Source organism: Martes martes (genome assembly GCF_963455335.1).
Source record: "Martes martes genome assembly, chromosome: 1".
Taxonomy (NCBI): Eukaryota; Metazoa; Chordata; class Mammalia; order Carnivora; family Mustelidae; genus Martes; species Martes martes.
In genome coordinates this window covers 28306375-28325606 of record NC_137888.1, presented here as the reverse complement: position 1 = coordinate 28325606, position 19232 = coordinate 28306375, and the positions used below count along the sequence as shown (strand labels likewise).

Here is a 19232-nt window from a genome sequence, read left to right as displayed (position 1 = left end):
TGCATACAATAATTTATATTTTAAATTTATCATTTCACATAAAGGAGAAAAATGAAATATTAAATGGTACCTAGGCACATTTTTAACTCTTGGAGACTAATTTTATCATGTAAAAAAGGGCATGTAATCCAAAAGGTGATTGATTTTCTGAGAGGATTTTAAAATATGATGTAGTGTAGCTGGTGTTCTTTTTTGACTTTTAATTCTGTTTAAGTTTTAAAGCAAAGTTCTGCAAAAGTAAAGTGTGTTTTAATGCAGAGGAATCCTTTAGTCTTTCATCACTGCAATGATCCTGTTTTGATTGAGTTCTAAGTAAGTGAGGAAAAAAGGAAGCAGCTATTGATGTTTACATTTTCATGTCCCAGGAGAGATTTCATACCAAGTGTACTAAAACCTTTGGATCTCAGCTGAGGAATATTTTCCATTATCACAGGTGGCTGTCTGTCAGACTGGAATTCCTTGGCAACTTAATGGTATTCTTTGCAGCCCTGCTCGCTGTGCTGGCTGGCAAGTCTATAGATTCAGCAATAGTTGGTTTGTCCATATCCTATGCCCTAAATGTGAGTAATAATGACTTTGTGGTATATGATATGTTTATAATCCAGTTAATTAAACTCTCTTCTCCCTTGCCTGTCTGAATTATAGATCGTATTAGCTAAGTAGTGAGAGGCCCTGGAGGCTCATTTCTTCCTCTGTAGCAGGAATCTGGCTCAGCAATTCCAAGTTAGCTCACAAAAAGAACAGACAGAGTGCTAGAAGTCTCGGAAATGCCTGGGGTGGCGTTTCCTATACCTAAACGCCTAGGTGTAGTTACCTAGAAGTTTCCCGTTCTCCTAGCCTTATAGATTTATAGAATGTGACCATGGTAGTCCTCTCTCCGCCGTGGCCCGTGCTTCCAGTTTGCCCAGCCTAACCAAGGAGATAGTACAGACTCTGGGGAGAACATATGCTCTGCTTCTTCTATGCTTATAAGTTTTTCCCTGGTAACCCCTTTTTGTATTACACTGAAAAGCACTAGTTGTATCAGTGTGGTCATGCCCTCTTTGTAAATAGAATATTCCCTAAACTACTAAAGATACTTATACATTATTTAAATAATAAGTCTAGATGATTTGAGTACTTACCCTTCATCCCTTATCCAAAATGCTTAAGGCAAGTTGCATTTCAGAATTCAGAACTTGGGCTTGTAGAAAGGAAATATGATATATATACCATAATCAAGGTCTAGGGCAGAACCCCATAATCAGACTACTTGTTCTGCAGTGAAATATGTGGGTATTTTTCCCTAAGTGGGTTAAATAAAGACTTTAAAGAGCCCCATATTAGTTTTCAAGTCAGGTTGGCCATCAGATTATTTGGCACCAAATTTGAGAAAACACTGAATTGGCAGAGTTTTTTGACTTTTAGAGTTAGGCTTGGATTACAACCTATATTTGTAGGTATGCTGAGAAGAAAGTAGAGTTAATAAAAGAAAGAAAGAAAGAAAAGGGGGAGACAAGAGTGGTCAAAACTTAGGAGAATCCTCCTTCCGATGAAAGATAGTGAGGAATGCCAAAGGTAATACTGTGCACAACTTTTTTCTCACAGAGTGTACATTTCTTTCTTTCTTTCTTTTTTATATATTTTATTTATTTATTTGAGAGAGAAAGAATGGAAGAGAGAAAGCACAAGAGGGGGGAAAATCGGAGAGAGAAGCAGACTCCATGCTGAGCGGGGAGTCCCATGCGGGACTTGATTCTGGGACTCCAGGATCGTGACCTGAGCCTAAAGCAGATGCTTAACCAACTGAGCCACTGAGGCACTCCGGGGTGTACATTTCTTGAAACAGATCCATCAATATTCATCCTTCCTTACACCCAAGTAGGGACTCCTTCAACATATGCTGAACTATTTCTTCTGCCAAAAAACCATTATGTATGATATGAATGATTTTAATATACTTAAACACTTGTGTGTTTATGTGTAAATATGCTTACTTCTAAGGTTGTTGAATAATCAGAAGAGATAAAATATATGAAAATGATGGAAAGTGAAACTTTATAAAGTATTATTCATATTATGTAAAAGACTAAAGAACCATTCATGAAGCTTGGGTTTTTTTCCTCCAGATTACTCAATCTCTGAATTTTTGGGTGAGGAAAGCTTGTGAAATTGAAACCAATGCAGTTTCCATTGAAAGAGTTTGTGAATATGAAAATATGGATAAAGAGGTAAGCAGTCCCAAATAACCAATAAGTAGATGCAGGATTAAGATATTTTAATGCACCTTAAATTGACATTCAAAAAAATAAGTTTTAAACACAATCTGCTTTTCCAAATTCATGTTGTAATACTCAGCATTTCAATGAAATTAAAACCCAGTCTACTGTTAAATACACCATTATTTTATATATCACTAAAATAGAAAAAATACCAGTTAACTAAATTGCAGTAGTATACAAATTGTAAGATATGTTATATTGTAGAGATTAAATATGAGTGCCTGTTCTTAGAAGGCGCAATGATTTGTCCTCTACCAAAGTAGAGTAAAATATGCAACCTACGATTATAACTTTGTGAGGATTTTACATTGTGAAAAGTGTCTTAGTATAGTCATCTCATAATGGAAGTCTGTGCAATTTTTAAATTAACTACATTTTTATTGTTTATACTTTATGTTCCATTTACTCATCATTAACATCTCTGTGGTTGGAAAGGAAGAGGAGAATAAATCAGTCTGTTTTGTTCCTTTTAATTAATTATAATTAGAAAGGAGAAGGATTACACTATTGACGGAGTATAATATTTGAGTTACTTGCATGTTACTCATCTGGGTTACTTCTGCCTCCCAGTTCCACGAATTAACAAGGCCGATGTTAAAGTTGACTTGAATTTCTGTATCTTCTTCAAACTACCTATAAAGGTATCTAAATCATGAAATGTTCCTCTTCTGCTCATGACTCTCAGGAAGAGGTGTCCCTCCTTCAAAGAAAAACCAGAGTTTCCTCTTATATTTTTGGTAATATCTGTTCATGTCTTCTGTCAGACGTTGCTCCATTAACCACTTCCTTTCATTTCTACATCTCAGCACCCTGACCCCCTTGCCTCTCTCAACCTATAAACATGCTAAAATATTATCTGCATCTTCCAACTCTTCCTTAAATTTTGAATCTCTCCCTAGATTCTTCCCCAGGTCTTACCTTCCTTTTTCACACAAATTTCATGGAAGATTAACCTACCTTCACCACCTCCAATTATCAACATTGTTTTCTCAATCTATTGCCATGTGATGACCGCTATATAACTTTATTATTTTATATACCTTCTAATTTTTTGTATATATACTTTTGTATATAAACTTCTTGTTTATGTATGTATAAATTTATAATATATATTCTTTTCATATTAAAAAAATATACACCCACACATTTAAAAAAATCATCTTTATGTAATTTGATGCAGGTGTGACAAATATTGTTACAAAAGCTTTAATGTGGAAGAAGCCAGTTGTTCAGATAGTTCTGTTTATCTTTCTGGAACCCCATTTCTCTGCACTGTTTTACAGAAGAATTCTCTGGAATTGCCTATATGTCTCTCATTTTATTTTGGACTCTGGCCAAACAGGCTTTAAATCCCACCACTCCACTGAACCTGCCTTTGTCAAGATCACCAGTCGTCTCCTGTCAGTCATCACTTGACCTGATCCATCTTCTGACACCAGTGATCACCCCGCCTCATGCTTCCTCTCGCTGCCCAAACACCACACTGTTTGCCTCCAGCTGTTCCTCCGGTGTCTCAGGCAGGCCCCTGTCTCAGGCCCTCAGCATGTGTAGTTAGTTGTCTGCCTGGAAAGCGCTTCAGCCCGTATCCACAGAGCTTGTTCCCATATCCTGCCCAACCAAGACTTCTCTATCCACCCTACTTAAAATTACACCGCCATCTTCTGAAGCTTTATCACTATCTAACATTCTACATATGCTGTATGGTTCTTTCTCTCTCTGGCATCCTGTATGCTCTGTAAGGACAAGAATTTGTATCTGTTCTGCTCATGGATGAATCCCATCAGCTAAAGTACTGACTAGCATAGGAAATAGTATTTGGGCAATGAATGAATGACAAACGGTCCTCTTCTCAGCTAAAATTTTAAACAGGTTACCTTCAGCGACTTCGTAGTTAGAAAATTCTTCCTTTTTTTTTTTTTTTTTAAGAGATTTTATTTATTTATTTGACAGAGAGAGAAAGGGAACATAAGCAGGGGGAGTGAGAGAGGGAGAAGCAGACACCCCGCTGAGCAGGGAACCCAATGCAGGGCTCCATCCCAGGACCCTGGGATCATGACCTGAGCCGAAGGCAGCTGCTTAACCAACTGAGCCACGCAGATGCCCCTAGAAGATTCTTCTTAATAACTGTATAGGAGATGGGAAGCCTTGTTACCTCCACAAACTTTCTTTTAATTTTTTTTTAATTTTAAAGATTTTATTTACTTATTTGAGAGAGAATCAGAGAGTGCAGGAGGGGGAAGGGTCAGTGGGAGAAGCAGATTCCTCACTGAGGAGGGAGCCTGACATGGGACTTGATCCTGGGACTCCAGGATCATGACCTGAGCTGAAGGCAGACGCCCAACCAACTGAGCCACCCAGACGTCCCCAAAAACTTATTTCTAAGCTTTTCTTGTAACTACATGAGAAGTTTTGTATTGGTAATATTTAAAACTGTTTTCAGGAGATCATAATATCCACAAATGTTTTCTATCACTTTTATTTATATGCAAGATTATTTTTTGGAGGGAAAGGTATTTTTTTGTGATTATTATAATATTTCTTTGTTTTAAGGCACCCTGGATTATGTCTAAAAGGCCTCCATCACAATGGCCCGAGAAAGGGATAGTGGAATTTATTAATTACCAGGCTCGATACCGAGATGATCTTGGTTTAGCATTAAAAGATATCACTTTCCAGACTCATGGTGAAGAGAAGGTACCATATATATTTTATAAGTTTCACTTTCCCTTTTGACTGAATTCATTTATTGTTAAGGTCTAACTATGATATGGTATTGAATATAAGATGGTCTTTGTTCAAATTTCATATAAAAGTAATAAACTCATGTCGTTGGTATATACAGAACAAGTTTTTCCTCTTTAAAAACAAAAGGTGTTTTTAAATTGTGCATACTATATTATGAAACATAATTTAAGCATACTTTCTTCAGCTTTATTGAGTTATAATTAACAAGTAAATATTGTATATATTTAAAGTATACAACGTGATGGTGGGATATATATACATATATAGAGAGAGTAATGATTATCACAATCAATTAACACATCCATCACCTCACATAGTTATAAGGTTTTTGTTTTGTTTTGATTTTTTGGATGTGGTAGGAACACCTAAGATCTACTATCTTAGCAAATTTCAAGTGTACAATACAGAACTATTAACTGTAGTCACCTCACTGTAGATCCCCAGAACACATTCTTCTTATTCATCTGAGAATTCGTGCCCTTTGACCTATATCTTCCCATTTTTCCCTACCATCAGTCCCTGGTAACCACTGTTTACTCTGTGGTACTATGGGTTTGGCTTTTTTAGATTCCAAATATAAGGAAGATCGTACAGCATTTGTCTTTCTCCCTCTGGCTTATTCCACTTAGCATAATGTCCACCAGGTTCATCTGTGTTGGCACAAATGGCAGGATTTCCATCCTTTTTATGGCTGAATTATTCCTGTGTGTGTGTGTGTGTGTGTGTGTATACACATACACGCTTTTTCATTATATGTTCTATGGACAGACACTTTGGTTGTTTCCATATCCTGCATATTGTGAATATGAACACGGGAGTGCAGATTTCTAATTTCGTTCCCTTTGGACATATACCCAGTAGTATACTTTATTTTTACTTCCTTCTATTATATAAAGAGCAATAATAAGACAGTAAAATTAAGTTACCCAAAAGACAGCAAATCCATAGGAGAGAATATGTATGTAGTCCTTGACACCATGTTTTCCGGGATTATTAGTGAAAAGGGAAAATACTTGAGATGTAATTTGGTTAATAAAAACTATATACAAAACTGTTGATAGTATACCAGTTTTCTTTTTTAAAAAAGCAAATGGGTAGACTACATTAGCAAAAATCCTAGAAAACAGTTGTAAAACATAAATCGTGGTTCTCTTCAGGTGACAGGATTATAAATAATTTCTACTACTATAGTTTTTCCTGCATTTTTTGAAATGTTTTATGAAAAAAATTATTTCCTTAGAAAGATTTTATAAGTGAAAAAAAGTAAAAAATGAAGAAAAATATTGACAGTAATGTCCCACTTTTTCTTTCTCAGACACCTGACTTTTATAACCCCAAACATCTCTTTTTCTAACTGTCTAAACCATGTCCACTGCAGGAACATCAAGAACAAAAAATGTCTTTGGAACAAAGGAAGTCATTGTAGAATTTTGATGATCCCAATTAATTCAACAGAATCTGATATTTCTAGTATAGTGTGTCAGGTTTAAGATTTATGATCTTTCATCAGGACAAACCAACCTCCTTAATGTTTTCTTGGCTTAATGTTTCCATTAAAACCAAGATACAAATCAACACCGAAAGGGATTGCTTTATTTACTTATTTTTTAAGATTTTATTTATTTATTTGACACAGAGAAGAGAGCACAAGCAGGCAGAGCAGCAGGCAGAGGGAGAAGGAGAGGCAGGCTCCCCGCTGAGCAGGGAGCCCAATATGGGGCTCGATCCCAGGACCCTGGGATCATGACCTGAGCCAAAGGCAGACATTTATCTAACCGAGACACCCAGGGGCCCCTCTAGGGATTGCTTTAGTCCTCGTGGTGAAAGGACCGTGTGCAATCACTTGATGTTTATGTCAAGTTGATTATCTTGTCCAGGAATCCAAGATCCTCAGATGTTACCCATAGGCATCCTCAGTAGTTCTAACGCCAGAGTTGTTTTGATACACCAAGGAAATCTGCAAGCATTCCTTTGGATTTTCTATCCTTCTGGCTAAGTGTTTCTGTCCCCTTTGTTGTTTGTTAGTTTGTTTTATCTGCAGAAGGCGGGTAGAGAAGCCTCATTTTGAAAGTCCCAAGAAAACTACCCCGTTATCAGAGTCATGTTTGGCCGCACTCTGAATAGCTAGTCCCAGGATGGTTCAGGGGTTGTCTGCTCTTCCTGCGACTGCTGGCGTGCTCTAGTTAGGTGGTTATTAAATTACTCAAAGGTAGAGAAAACCTACACATTACCCTGGGCTTTTCCAGTGAGTAATGAGTATTTGGGTAAAGACTGTGCCTTAGAAGTCACATTACATCTTCCATGTCAGGCAGTGTTACTCTGTTAGGCAAAATTAAATCCTGCTGAGCCAACACCTAATGTACTTGTCGGTGCAAAAAGGCCCCAGTCCCTTACCAAAAGCACAGTGCAAACTGTTTATGATCATTTCATTACAGATTGGAATTGTGGGACGGACTGGAGCAGGCAAATCAACACTTTCAAATTGTCTGTTTAGAATTGTGGAAAGATCAGGAGGCAAAATTATTATCGATGGTATTGACATATCAACTATTGGACTTCATGACCTTCGGGGCAGACTTAATATTATTCCACAGGTAAAGCCTATTTTGTCAGTAGATTTTCTTTTAACTCCCTTTAGGTGATCTTCTTCTCCTTCTTTTTTTTTCTTCTTCTTCTTCTCCTTCTCCTTCTCCTACTTCTTCTTCTTCTTCTTCTTTTTAAAAGTGTGTTCCTTCCAAGTGAAAAATCACTACATAACTGAATCTTATTAAACACTCTTACTCTAAAATATTCTTCCTAAAAGCATTTATCCATTTGAAAAACTGGTATGTTGCTTTACAAGTTTCCTTCATAATAGTAAATGCAAATAATACAATTTGAATGAAGAGATCAGTCTGAAATGCACTGCTATTTTTTGGAAGAAAAAAAATTACTGGGGCGCCTGGGTGGCTCAGTGGGTTTAAGCCTCTGCCTTCAGCTCAGGTCATGATCCCAGGGTCCTGGGATGGGGCCCTGCATTGGGTTCTCTGCTCAGCAGGGAGCCTGCTTCCCCCTCTTTCTCTCTGCCTGCCTCTCTGCCTACTTGTGATCTCTGTCAAATAAACAAAATTTTTTTTTAAATCTTAAAAAAAATTACTGAGGCTTTTGCCTAATTGGTAGAGTGAGTATAAAATTTTGTCTCTTTGATTTGAAGTTTAAAAACATTTAAAAAGATGAAAAGAACAATATTTCAGTTAGATCATTTTTTAAGTCCTTTGATTTGTCTGTCTGTGGCATCAAAGGAACTTGATCATTAACAAATATGCAAATTGGCTAAAGAACATGCATCTACAGTCAAAGATGAGTTATTCAGTTGAGTTTGAGAGATTTAAGCTGAGTATTTATGGGATGTCTTTGTATTACCTTCTAATAAAAATCTTAAAGTACAATCTCTTTTTCATATTGTTTAGACATATACTCGTATTCATGAATTTACTTCAAAAGCAAATTTGAAGGGAATTCAGGCAGAGAAAAACATTTAATGAAGAAAAGAGATATTAGTCATTCCTTTCTTATAAATAAATACAGGGTAGTAAGGTACAGTTTCACCAGGCATGTTGGTATATTGGAAAGAGTGTGACTTGTCCTGTTCAAATTCTGCTCAACCACTCACCATCTGTGTGGCTTTCAACAAGAGCTCTTTGGACCCTCCAGCTTAGTCTCTGTGAAATGGGGATAATGACTTCCATCTTTTTGATTTGGTATGCTGATTGATAATATTACATCCATACTGTAGTTTGCATTTATTCTGTATCTTTGACTAAATGGCAGTTATCATCATCATCATTATTATTGTGGCTGATGTTGACATTGTTAATGAGGAGAAAGATGATGAAATTTATAATGATTTAATCTCATTTACAGCTTATCCTGATTCTCTTCTGCTTTTTTGTTCAATATAAAATGAATTTTGTAACTATTTAGGTTTGATCATTTCGTTTTTTCTTTACTTTCTGAATCTGATTTTTTTTTTTAATGTGCTTGTGCCTCATGTGAAAGTAAGATTACTGGTGACGATTTTATTCTCTAGGATCCTGTTTTATTTTCTGGTACCCTTCAAATGAACCTGGATCCCCTAGACAAGTATTCTGATAGCGAGCTGTGGGAGGTGCTGGAACTGTGTCACTTAAAGGACTTTGTGCAGTCCCTTCCCAAGAAGCTGCTGTATGAGATTTCAGAGGGAGGTGAAAACCTCAGGTAAGCTGCTAAGAGCAAAGCTTGGCCAACTTACACATTCCAAGGCTCCCTAGAAACTTTGAGTTAGCATCAAAGGAAAGTCACTCCTGAGTCACCAAGGATCGCCTTTGGTCTGATCAAAGCACACGATTGCTCAAGGACTATAATGGTTACCACTGGCTGGGAAACCACTGGTGAAGGAAAGAAAGGGGATAAGCGGAGCGATCTGGGATGAAAAGTTACTATTTCATAGACTCTTCTTTTGTAAAGACTCCTATTTGCATAGCTTTCTTCCTTAAAAATGTTGTTTGGGGCTCCTTTTTCCTGCGTATCTGCTTGATACCTGATGACAGCCCCTTTCCCATGATCAGAGGCCTCTGGAAAGTGAGCTCAAGCGCTGCACTGCATGCCTCGGTCTCTCTGATGCTCTCCCTACCTCACTCTTTCTGCCACATGGACCTCCTTCCTGTTCCATGAATATTCCAGGCCAGCTCTTGCCTGCCTCAGGGATTTGGCATCTGCTGTTCCCTTTCCCAAGAACAAGTTTCCACTGGAAATCTGCATGGCTCACTCTCCCCTTCCAAAGGGTCTTGAATTAAAAGGCGGTGCCTTCAGTCCAGTGAGGGTTTCTCTGTCAGGCCCATCTAACAAGTCTACCCCAGGCCCACACTCTATGCCTCCCCTTCTGTGTGCTTGAATTCTTCTCACTGTGCATTTTACTCATGTATCATGTTTATTTTGTTTCTGTCCTCCCACGAGAATGTAAACTCCGCGTAGAGATTTCTGTCTCTTTTCACAAAACAAGTATTTCTTGAATAAAAGAATGAATGAATGTGTGGCTGAGAAAGAGAGGGAGTAGTGATATAATTGGAATTTCAGAACAGAAAGTATGTAACCATGAAGTCCACTGTCAAAATTATTTAATTTTTTTTTTTTTTTTTTAACAGCATTGGACAAAGGCAACTTGTCTGTCTTGCTCGTGCTTTGCTTCGAAAAACAAAAATCCTCATTTTGGATGAGGCAACAGCCTCCATTGATTTTGAAACTGATACCTTGGTGCAGACCACGATCAGGAAAGAGTTCTCTGACTGTACCATCCTGACGATTGCTCATAGACTGCACTCTATCCTTGATTCAGATAGGTACGCTTTACTTGTTCTCAGAAATAAAACATATCTATATATCTCTACAGAGTTAGCCACTGAATATACCAAACATACTAATTGCCACTTATAAAGGATTGTGTCCATGCTGAGAGATACAAAATTTTCCTTAAGAGTAGGAAACATATTTTTCAAACAATTGAAAGAATACGTTCATGCCATAAAAAAAAAAAAAAGAATACGTTCATGCCAAAAAAATATTTCGAAAACTGGATATACTTCTTGAGTTTAATGGTACCCGTATTTGATAGTGACATAACTCACACAGTAAACTACATTTTACATTAGCAAGAAAACAGAAAGGGGTAAACCAGGAAATTGACTAAGGGTTCCTAACTGGATTCTTTTCGCATTGCAGGGTACTTGTTCTAGACTCTGGAAGGATTACAGAATTTGAAACACCACAGAATTTGATACGCCAGAAAGGACTTTTCTTTGAAATGCTAGCCGAAGCTGGAATAACACAGGACTCAGTGACAAAATAATAAATACTTTTAGCTATAGATTGAATATACTGAATACAAAATAGATTAGTATTTTTAAAAATAGCAATGGGGAGAACTGCACAAAGGCAGGCCCCTGGCTACATGTTGGCATAAGTACCAAAAAGCATCAGCGTTCCAGCTATCCTGGGATGCACCCAACCTTCTCTCTTCCACTCGTGCCTTCCAGATTGTCTGCCTTCTCCACATTGCCCAAACTGCTACATGCCACGTATCCTTTAAGTCTCTGACTTCATTCAGGAGTCACCTTCTCTGTGAAGTGTTCCTTGATTTCCTCCCTGCTCTCTGATCTGATCTAGCTGTCCCGTTCTGTAGTCTCACCAACCCCGTGTGCCTACTGGTGTCATGGCAGGGACCATACTCTGTTTTAATTATTTTAGTCTGTCTTCCCGCTAAAGCTACTTGAAGGCAAGTACTCAATGTCAGTCATCTTTATATGTTGGGTTTCTAGCATAGTCATTTTCATCTAGTTGATACCCAAGCAATGTTTGAAGAATTAATGACTTGGCATTTTCGAGTAACATAATACAGGTGTTTATAGACAGATGTGATGTGTGTTGAGCTGCTGTACAGTGTATAAAATGATGGGGAATCACAGAAAAAATATTAGGAGTTATTCAGTCACTTTTTAGAAATAGTAATTATACATTAACTGTATTTTACGGTGTACTTTATTTTAAAATAATATGTTATAATATTTGTTACTACTGATTTTGAGTAAAAACAGTACTTTCTATGCAGCATTATTTTTTTGGCTGGATTTAACCTCAGTGACTTCGGTATCAGATAGTATACATTCACAAGAAGATTGTTTACTTGTAATACTAATCATGTTTTGAAGGACTTTTTAACTTAGTAGTTTTATTGTAATAGAAGCAATATTATTTCTTGAATTGCCCTTCAGATTTGAAGTATTCAAATTTTAATGGTATTTTCCATCTAAGATGATTTTAATAAAATATTTTAACGTGTTCTTGAAGACCTATCAACTGTTTCTTTTATTTACCTTTTCTCCTTCTATGCACAACCATGTACAACCTAGCTTCATTCTCCACAGGTATTTATGAAAAGTTGCCTTAAGTTATAAAACACTATATTATCTAAAACCTCCTCTCATTAGGATGTAAGCCACTAGAAGTGTTATCCTGTCTTTACAATCTCTGAAGTGCCCATCAACATGTTTTGTACTCAGTGAACAATGAATAAATATCTGTTGAATTCCATTAAGAAAGAGATCTAGACTCCCAGCAAATGGTGCTGGGAAAATCAGACAGCTACCTACAAAAGAATGAAACTTTCTTACACTATGCACAAAAATAAACTCTAAATGGATTTTTAAAAATGTCTAAAGGAGAGACCTGAAACCATAAAACTCCTGGAAGAAAAGAGAGTCATTTCTTTGACACTGGCCTACCAGTATTTTTCTGGATGTGTCTCCTCAGACAGGGAAACAAAAGCAAAAATGAACTATTGGGACTGTACCAAAATAAAAAGCCTCTGCACAGTGAAGGAAACCATAAATGAGTAGACAAAGCAACCTACCAAATGGGAGAAGATATTTGCAAATGATATATTTCATAAGAATTAATACCCAAGATATATAAAGAACTTTTACAACTCAACACTCAAATCAAGTAATCCAATTAAAAAGGGGCAGAAGACCTGAATAGACATTTTCCCGAAAAGGACATAGACGTGACCAACAGATACATGAAAAGAGGCTCCACATCACTCTTCATCAGGGAAATGCAAATCAATACTGCAGTGTGATATCACTTCACATCTGTCAGAATGGTTAACATCAAAAAGAAAGGAAATAATGAGTGTTGGCAAGCATGTGGAGAAAAAGGAACCTTATGCATTGTTGGGGGAATGCAAATTGGTACAGCCACTGTGGAAAACAGAATGGAGTTTCCTTGAAAAATTAAAAATAGAATTACCATATCATCCAATAATTATGCTACTAGGTATTTACTCAAAAAACTGAAAAATGCTAATTTGAAAAGATATATGAACCCCAATGTTTATTGTAGCGTATATTCTTCCAGTGTTTTCATTATCAATAGCCTAGATATAGAAGCAACCCAAGTGTCCATTGATAGATGAATGAATAAAGAAAATTTATATAATGGAATATCACCTAGCCTTAAAAAAATGAGACTCTGCCATGTGCAACAACATGGTTGGATGTAGAGAGTATAATGCTAAGTGAAAGAAGTCAGAAAAGACTAAAACCATATGATTTCACTCATATGTAGACGTGAAGAAATAAAGATGAGAAGAGAAATTTAAAGAAAAAAAAAAAAAAACGGACTCCAATAGAGAAAACAAACTGGTGGTTGCCAGAGGGAAGATGAGTGGGGGGATGGCTAAAATAGGTGAAGAGAATTAAGAGTACACTTACTTTGTTGAGCCCTGAGTCATATAGCGCATTATTGAATGATTTTACTGTACACTTGAAATTAATACAACACTGCATGTTAAGTATACTTTAAAAAAAAAGGGATCTAGATATTTCTTTGTAAAATATTTTGTTTTAATCTCTTTACACCCGTAGTAAATCAACCAGAGACCCTCCATAATTTATTACTTTTTATTATTTTTTTAAACCCTCTGTAATTCAAAAAAATCTAATGGGAAGTCAGCAGTAGCCTGGATAAATTACGGTGGAGTCACACAGTGGAACTCTGTATGGCTATGAGAATGAGTGCACAGCGACAGACAACAAACAGCAGGGATGAATCTCACAAGTATTTTGGGTTAAAGAGGCCAACAACAAAAGAATATTAGTATGTGATTCTGTAATTCTGTTTATACAAAAGTTTTTAAAAAAGGAAAACTAGTCTAAGTACTATTAGAAGTCAGGATACTGGCTATTCTTGGTAAGGAGAGAGGGGTAAAGATTGAAGGGGTACACAATATGGGCTTCTGGGATAACGGTTAAGTTCTGTTTCTTGATCAGGGCCTGAGTAATGGTTCAGTTCGTGAAAATTCATCAAGCTGTATATTTAGGATATTTGCGGTTTTATATACACATATACAGATATATGTGTAACAAAGTATGTATAACATATATATAACATATGTACAGATATATGTAAAATATATAGTGTACTTAAGAGAAAAAGAAAGCAAAAATAAAATAAATATAAAAAATGTTATATATAAGTGATGAATCATTAAATTCTACTCCTGAAACCAATATTACACTATATGTTAACTAAGTGGAATTTAAATAAAAACAAAAACAAAGACTAAGCCCAAAGTACTCAAAGATAATTTTGCCATATTTTAAGAAATTAATATTACATTTTCATTTCAGTTATATTCACCAAGCTTATTCAGTCACTGAAGACCACACTGCAAGCAAAGAGCAGGGTTCTCAATGTGACTGGATTACAGAGAGGTAATTTGAATTTTATTTTAAAAAAACACCTTTATCCAATGATTGTCTGATTTGTTTAAAGATTTTAACTATAAAATATATTAAGAAAGTAATGATTATAATTTCAATATGTAGAAATATTTACCTTAGCTGATAGAAGGAAAATCCTAAGCAGGATTAAGTTTAATTCTTTAAAGGATAATGAGGATATTTATTATTGAAAGCATATCATATGCTAAGTAATGTGCAAGGCATTGGGACCTTTTATTACTTCAGTCTTCACTAAAGAATATAAGAAAAGTCTTAAAAAAAAAAAAGAATATAAGAAAGGTAATTTTATCTACCCCATTTTGTCAAAAACAAGATTTCAAGGGGAAATTGGCCAATAGTATGTGGAATCCAGGTCTACATGGTGAGAAAATTGATGTCTTTTCCAGTTCCAATTAAATGTCTCATTCTTGGGAGAACTAGTTAAAGAGTCTGGTGGTTGAAAGTGGGGGAGAAAGATTTTAAACCAATAGCTTTGTAAGCATAGCAAATGAAATTAAAATTTGGGGGGCAGGCTGCTTTTACAAATATATCATTAGTTTGAACCATATGAAATAGCCATTTTGTAGGTCAAAATGGTTTAATAATGGCAATTTTATATACTTTTAAATTAAATTTCATATACTTTTTTTGATACCAAACAGTATTAAGAAGACATATGCTGGGGCATCTGGGTGGCTCAGTCCGTTAAGCATCTGCCTTTGGTCATGATCCCAGGGTCGTGGGATCGAGCTCTGCATTGTGCTCAGTGGAAAGCCTGCTTCTCTCTCTCCTTCTGTTGCTTCCTCTACTTGTTCTCTCTTATTAAAAAATAAAATATTTTTTAAAAAGAAGACATAATGCTGTATTTTAATACACACAAATAGTTATAACTGATCTGTAGGGACCTCCTTTTAGGAAAAATAACCAAGAAAAATAAAATAAGAAAATATAGTGAGTAGTTAAAAAGATTTCAGGATCTTGGGACAGAGTGCCTGAGTTAAATCCCACTCCCACCACTTTCCGGTTGTGTCACCTGGGGCAATTTAACTTACTTCTCTGGGCTTACTTGGGAGTAACAATTTTATCTACCTCCTATAGTTTTTGAAAATTAAATCACATAACATGTAACACTTAGGACAGTGTCTGGCATGTAGAAAACACTCAGTAACATGTTAGCTATTATTTAAATATCAACAGTCTCCTTGGGGTTGTAGTCTCATATTTACAAACCCACATCATGGAACACACGTTAAGTGAATAAAAAGGGCAAAATCAAACCAATGTTTATGAAAGTCTACTCTATACACAGCAACTTGGGATAACTGGAGATTAAAATAAGATACAGTCCCCCGTGCTACACAATATGATATCCTGTTTTTGTGGGGTTATTATATTATGTCACTTGAGAAGGGAGCAATCAGGACAGATCGAGTTCCTTCTAGCTTTCCTGATTCATATTCTGCTAGCTGTCATTTTGCAAGCGAGTGGGCCATCTGTAGAATATGGAAATCAAGACTTACCGCTCTACTGTAAGCTACATTTCTCTAAATGTGCTTACAGAGATGAAGAGTATTTAGGTAATTCATGTGGCTGCTCTGTGGCTAAATTAATAAGGTAATAGGTATGAACTGGGAAAAGGCTGACTGGCTTCTCTTGATGGTTGCTGATGAGGTACCCAGAGTTGCCCACTTGTTATTCATACACTGAGCAGTCGGAACACAGAGTTAGTCACATAGGTGATCAAAGGTAGCCATCTTGTTTTATCTCCTGGCACAAAGAACAAAATGAAAATGGACAGACATAGGAGTAAAATGTAAAAATAGGTCATAAGTGAGTAATATTTGTGATATTTATTTAAAAATCTGAAAGATTTGAAAAATATTTGCTCCACAATGTTTAGAATGAAAATAACACATATGCATTGTTTTGTGTGCACCAAGGGAAGTGATATAGGTTTGATTTTTGAATTCATGCTTAAAAAATATAACTCATTAATATACTTATGAATGATCTTTGGTTTCTTGCCAACACGTGTAGTAGAAAATGTAATGTGGTGATCGGAGAGTAAGGCTGGAATAAATGATTTGGTATGAGTGACAGTAGAGCACAAATAGGAACTAGGTATATGTATTGATAACACTTCAGTCGCCACTAATTCCCTCTGAACATTTGCTTTTGGCTCTCGGTTCTCAACCTTTGTGTAACAATCTCCAGGTATTACAGAACAGCCATCTGTTTTCCCTGTACTACCATATCAATGATTTACAGAGGTAATGGATATGAATTAATGTTGACCATGATGTGCACAAAGTCCTGTTGTTTCATATATTTTGTCTGATTATTTAGTCAAATGAGTTACTCCTTATTCCATATTGGCCAAAACCAGAAGTCCAACAAATGACACTTGGACCAAATGTTTAGCCACGCAGTTATGGTCATAAGTTTAAAAGCTGAAGAAAGAAAAGAAGGAAAACAAAGAAAGAAGGGTAAACAACTAAGGGGTTTATTTATTTTTATTTTTAATTTTTTAAAGTAATTTCTGTGCCTAACGTGGGGCTCAAACTCACAGCCTTGAGATCAAGAGTTGTATGCTCTACCAACTGAGCCAGCCAGGCACCCCTTGTGGGGTTTATTGTTCTTAAGTAGAAAGAAGTCTCAAGGTAGAGAGGACAAAGTTGGCCAGTGTGGTTCGATAATACCACCAGGCTGCTTCTATCTTTTGCTCAAACATCATCCATAGCCCATCTTGGTTGGTAGTTGGAAAAACCCATTGCTTTTGTCTGCATTGCAAGAAGAAAGGAATGGTGAGGAACAAAACATTTAATAGCACAAATGTGTAAACTTAAAAGAAAAAAAAAAAGCCTGTGGGGTTTCTACCTAGGGATTTATGCTTACATCTCAGTGGTCAGAATCGTATCACTAGCCACCCCTAGCTGCAAAGGAAGATGGGAAACAGGTTTTAAAGCAGTGGGTGTTGCTGCTTTAAACACGTTTCTATCTTTGGTAAGAAAGATACTGCAATATAGCCTTTGGCAGGTTCTGCCACAACTACTTTCTGCCACAAATTCTTTTTCAGCCAGAACTAATCTCAGCAAAATAACTTTAGTTTAGCAAAGTGGAAGACAGAGGAAGAGCAGTTATTACAAGTACTAACTGAGATCCAATTCCCAATTTCCAATACTATATAGGCCACATTAGATGATTTAAGGTGAATGGATGAACTCTTTAACAGGAGAAATGTATGTGTGTTTATGTGATATACATACATTAATAAAGTTACAAGGAGATTTTTTAGGTAAGCCAGATGATAATTAATTCAATAAGGTGTAAAACAGCATTTGGTCCTGCTTTAACATCCAAATAATGTCAATTTAAAAATTTTTTTTTTACTTAATGTCTATTAATTCCTATTACAAAGTAAATAAATGCTTTACCAAGGCAAATTTATTTTCTTTCATACTTCAGGAAAGTTTTCAGTAACTTGCAGAAACTTGAGAACTATAGAATCAGGGGCTTGAGAGTCATAGGTAAAATAATAACCTATTTTATTGTGGCGTTTTCTTACAATCCCACATAAATTGGCGAGTCACTGAACTTATTTGCTTATTTCTTTATCTTTCTACCACAGCTATTTGTAGTATCAAGTACTTTCTTTGCTCTAGATGCTCTCAAAAACCAGTGATTTAGTCAGAAGTATAAAGGATTAAATAGCATTATCAAAATCTTTAATTTTACTATCATCTGCTAAATAAGAAGTCTTTCATGGATACCATCCAGTAGTTAAGTAACTGAATAAAATCAATACTATGGGGTTTTACTATGTGATGGATAAAGCAGCACAGTACTGCATTTGAGCATGGATTGGATTTGAATCCTGACTCTGTGCCACTTACTAGCTGTATCATCAATCCTAGGGAAATTTCTTGACACACCTGTGCCTTAATTTCCCTATCTGAAAATGGGGATAATGGTACCTACTCATTGGTTTGCTGGAACAAAACTTAAGTGGTCATCACTAAAACATTTTTTTTAAAGATTTTTATTTATTTACTTATTTGAGAGAGAGTGAGTGGCAGGGAGAGGGGCAGAAGCAGACTCCCCACTGAGCAGGGAGCCCAACACAGGACTTGATCCCAGGACCCTAGGATTATGACCTGAGCCAAAGGCAAACACTTAACCCACTGAGCCACCCAGGTGCCCCTATCATTAAACATTTAGAGCAGTACTGGTACTACTGTACTGTACTGTACTGGTACGTAGTACTCTATTATCTATTGCGGAACAACAAATTAATCCAAAACTCAATGGCTTAAAACTAAAAAAATATAATTTTCTTGTGTCAGGAATCCACTTAGTTGGACTATTCTGGTTTAAATCTCTCATGAGATTATACCTGAATTTCAACTGTGGCCGCGTTATCTAAGGAAGAGAGGGCTCGCTTTTGAGAAGACTCTCACAGCCGGAAGTTGGTGCTGTCTGCTGGGGAGCTTATTCACCTCCATGTACCTACCTCCCATCATTAGCAGGGAGTCCTCCAATCTTGCGCACATTCAAGGGAAGATCACAAAAGAAGATGAATACCAGAAAATAGGGGTCATTGGAAGCTACTCTGTAGGCTGCCTATCTCAGTGGGGTACTGTGTTTTTGTTGGTTAAATAAACTAAATACGGGAGTGTCACTGTATTTCCTCATTTGAGTCCCTCAGCAATGGTGGATAGAAAAACCATGAAGGAATCACAGGAACAATTGGAAAGTCAAGTCTGCTATCTTCAAGGGCTCATCTGAAAAGACTACATTAATCAAATGAATTTCCTTAAATAGATAAAATATGTATATATAGTTTTTATCCAAAAAAGAAGACAAACTTTATTAGAAAATGATGAAGTATTACTGAATCCACCAAAGGATTACAGTAGTCTATTATGTAAGA

At 36.3% G+C, this 19232-nt stretch overlaps 1 protein-coding gene across 1 annotated transcript in view; it reads left to right on the top strand.

Annotated features, from left to right (window-relative positions):
- LOC308351509 (multidrug resistance-associated protein 1-like) overlaps window positions 1-11864 on the top strand; it is a gene marked incomplete at its 5' end in the record, with an annotated part of 92013 nt that extends 80149 nt beyond the window's left edge. The window contains 7 exons of the mRNA XM_080817228.1: window positions 434-560; window positions 2109-2210; window positions 4812-4955; window positions 7442-7600; window positions 9076-9242; window positions 10169-10363; window positions 10743-11864. Of these exons, the coding sequence (XP_080673354.1) occupies window positions 434-560; window positions 2109-2210; window positions 4812-4955; window positions 7442-7600; window positions 9076-9242; window positions 10169-10363; window positions 10743-10869 (1021 nt within the window). The 3' untranslated portion in view covers window positions 10870-11864. The remainder of the gene's footprint in view (window positions 1-433; window positions 561-2108; window positions 2211-4811; window positions 4956-7441; window positions 7601-9075; window positions 9243-10168; window positions 10364-10742) is intronic.
- Window positions 11865-19232: the final 7368 nt, after the last annotated feature.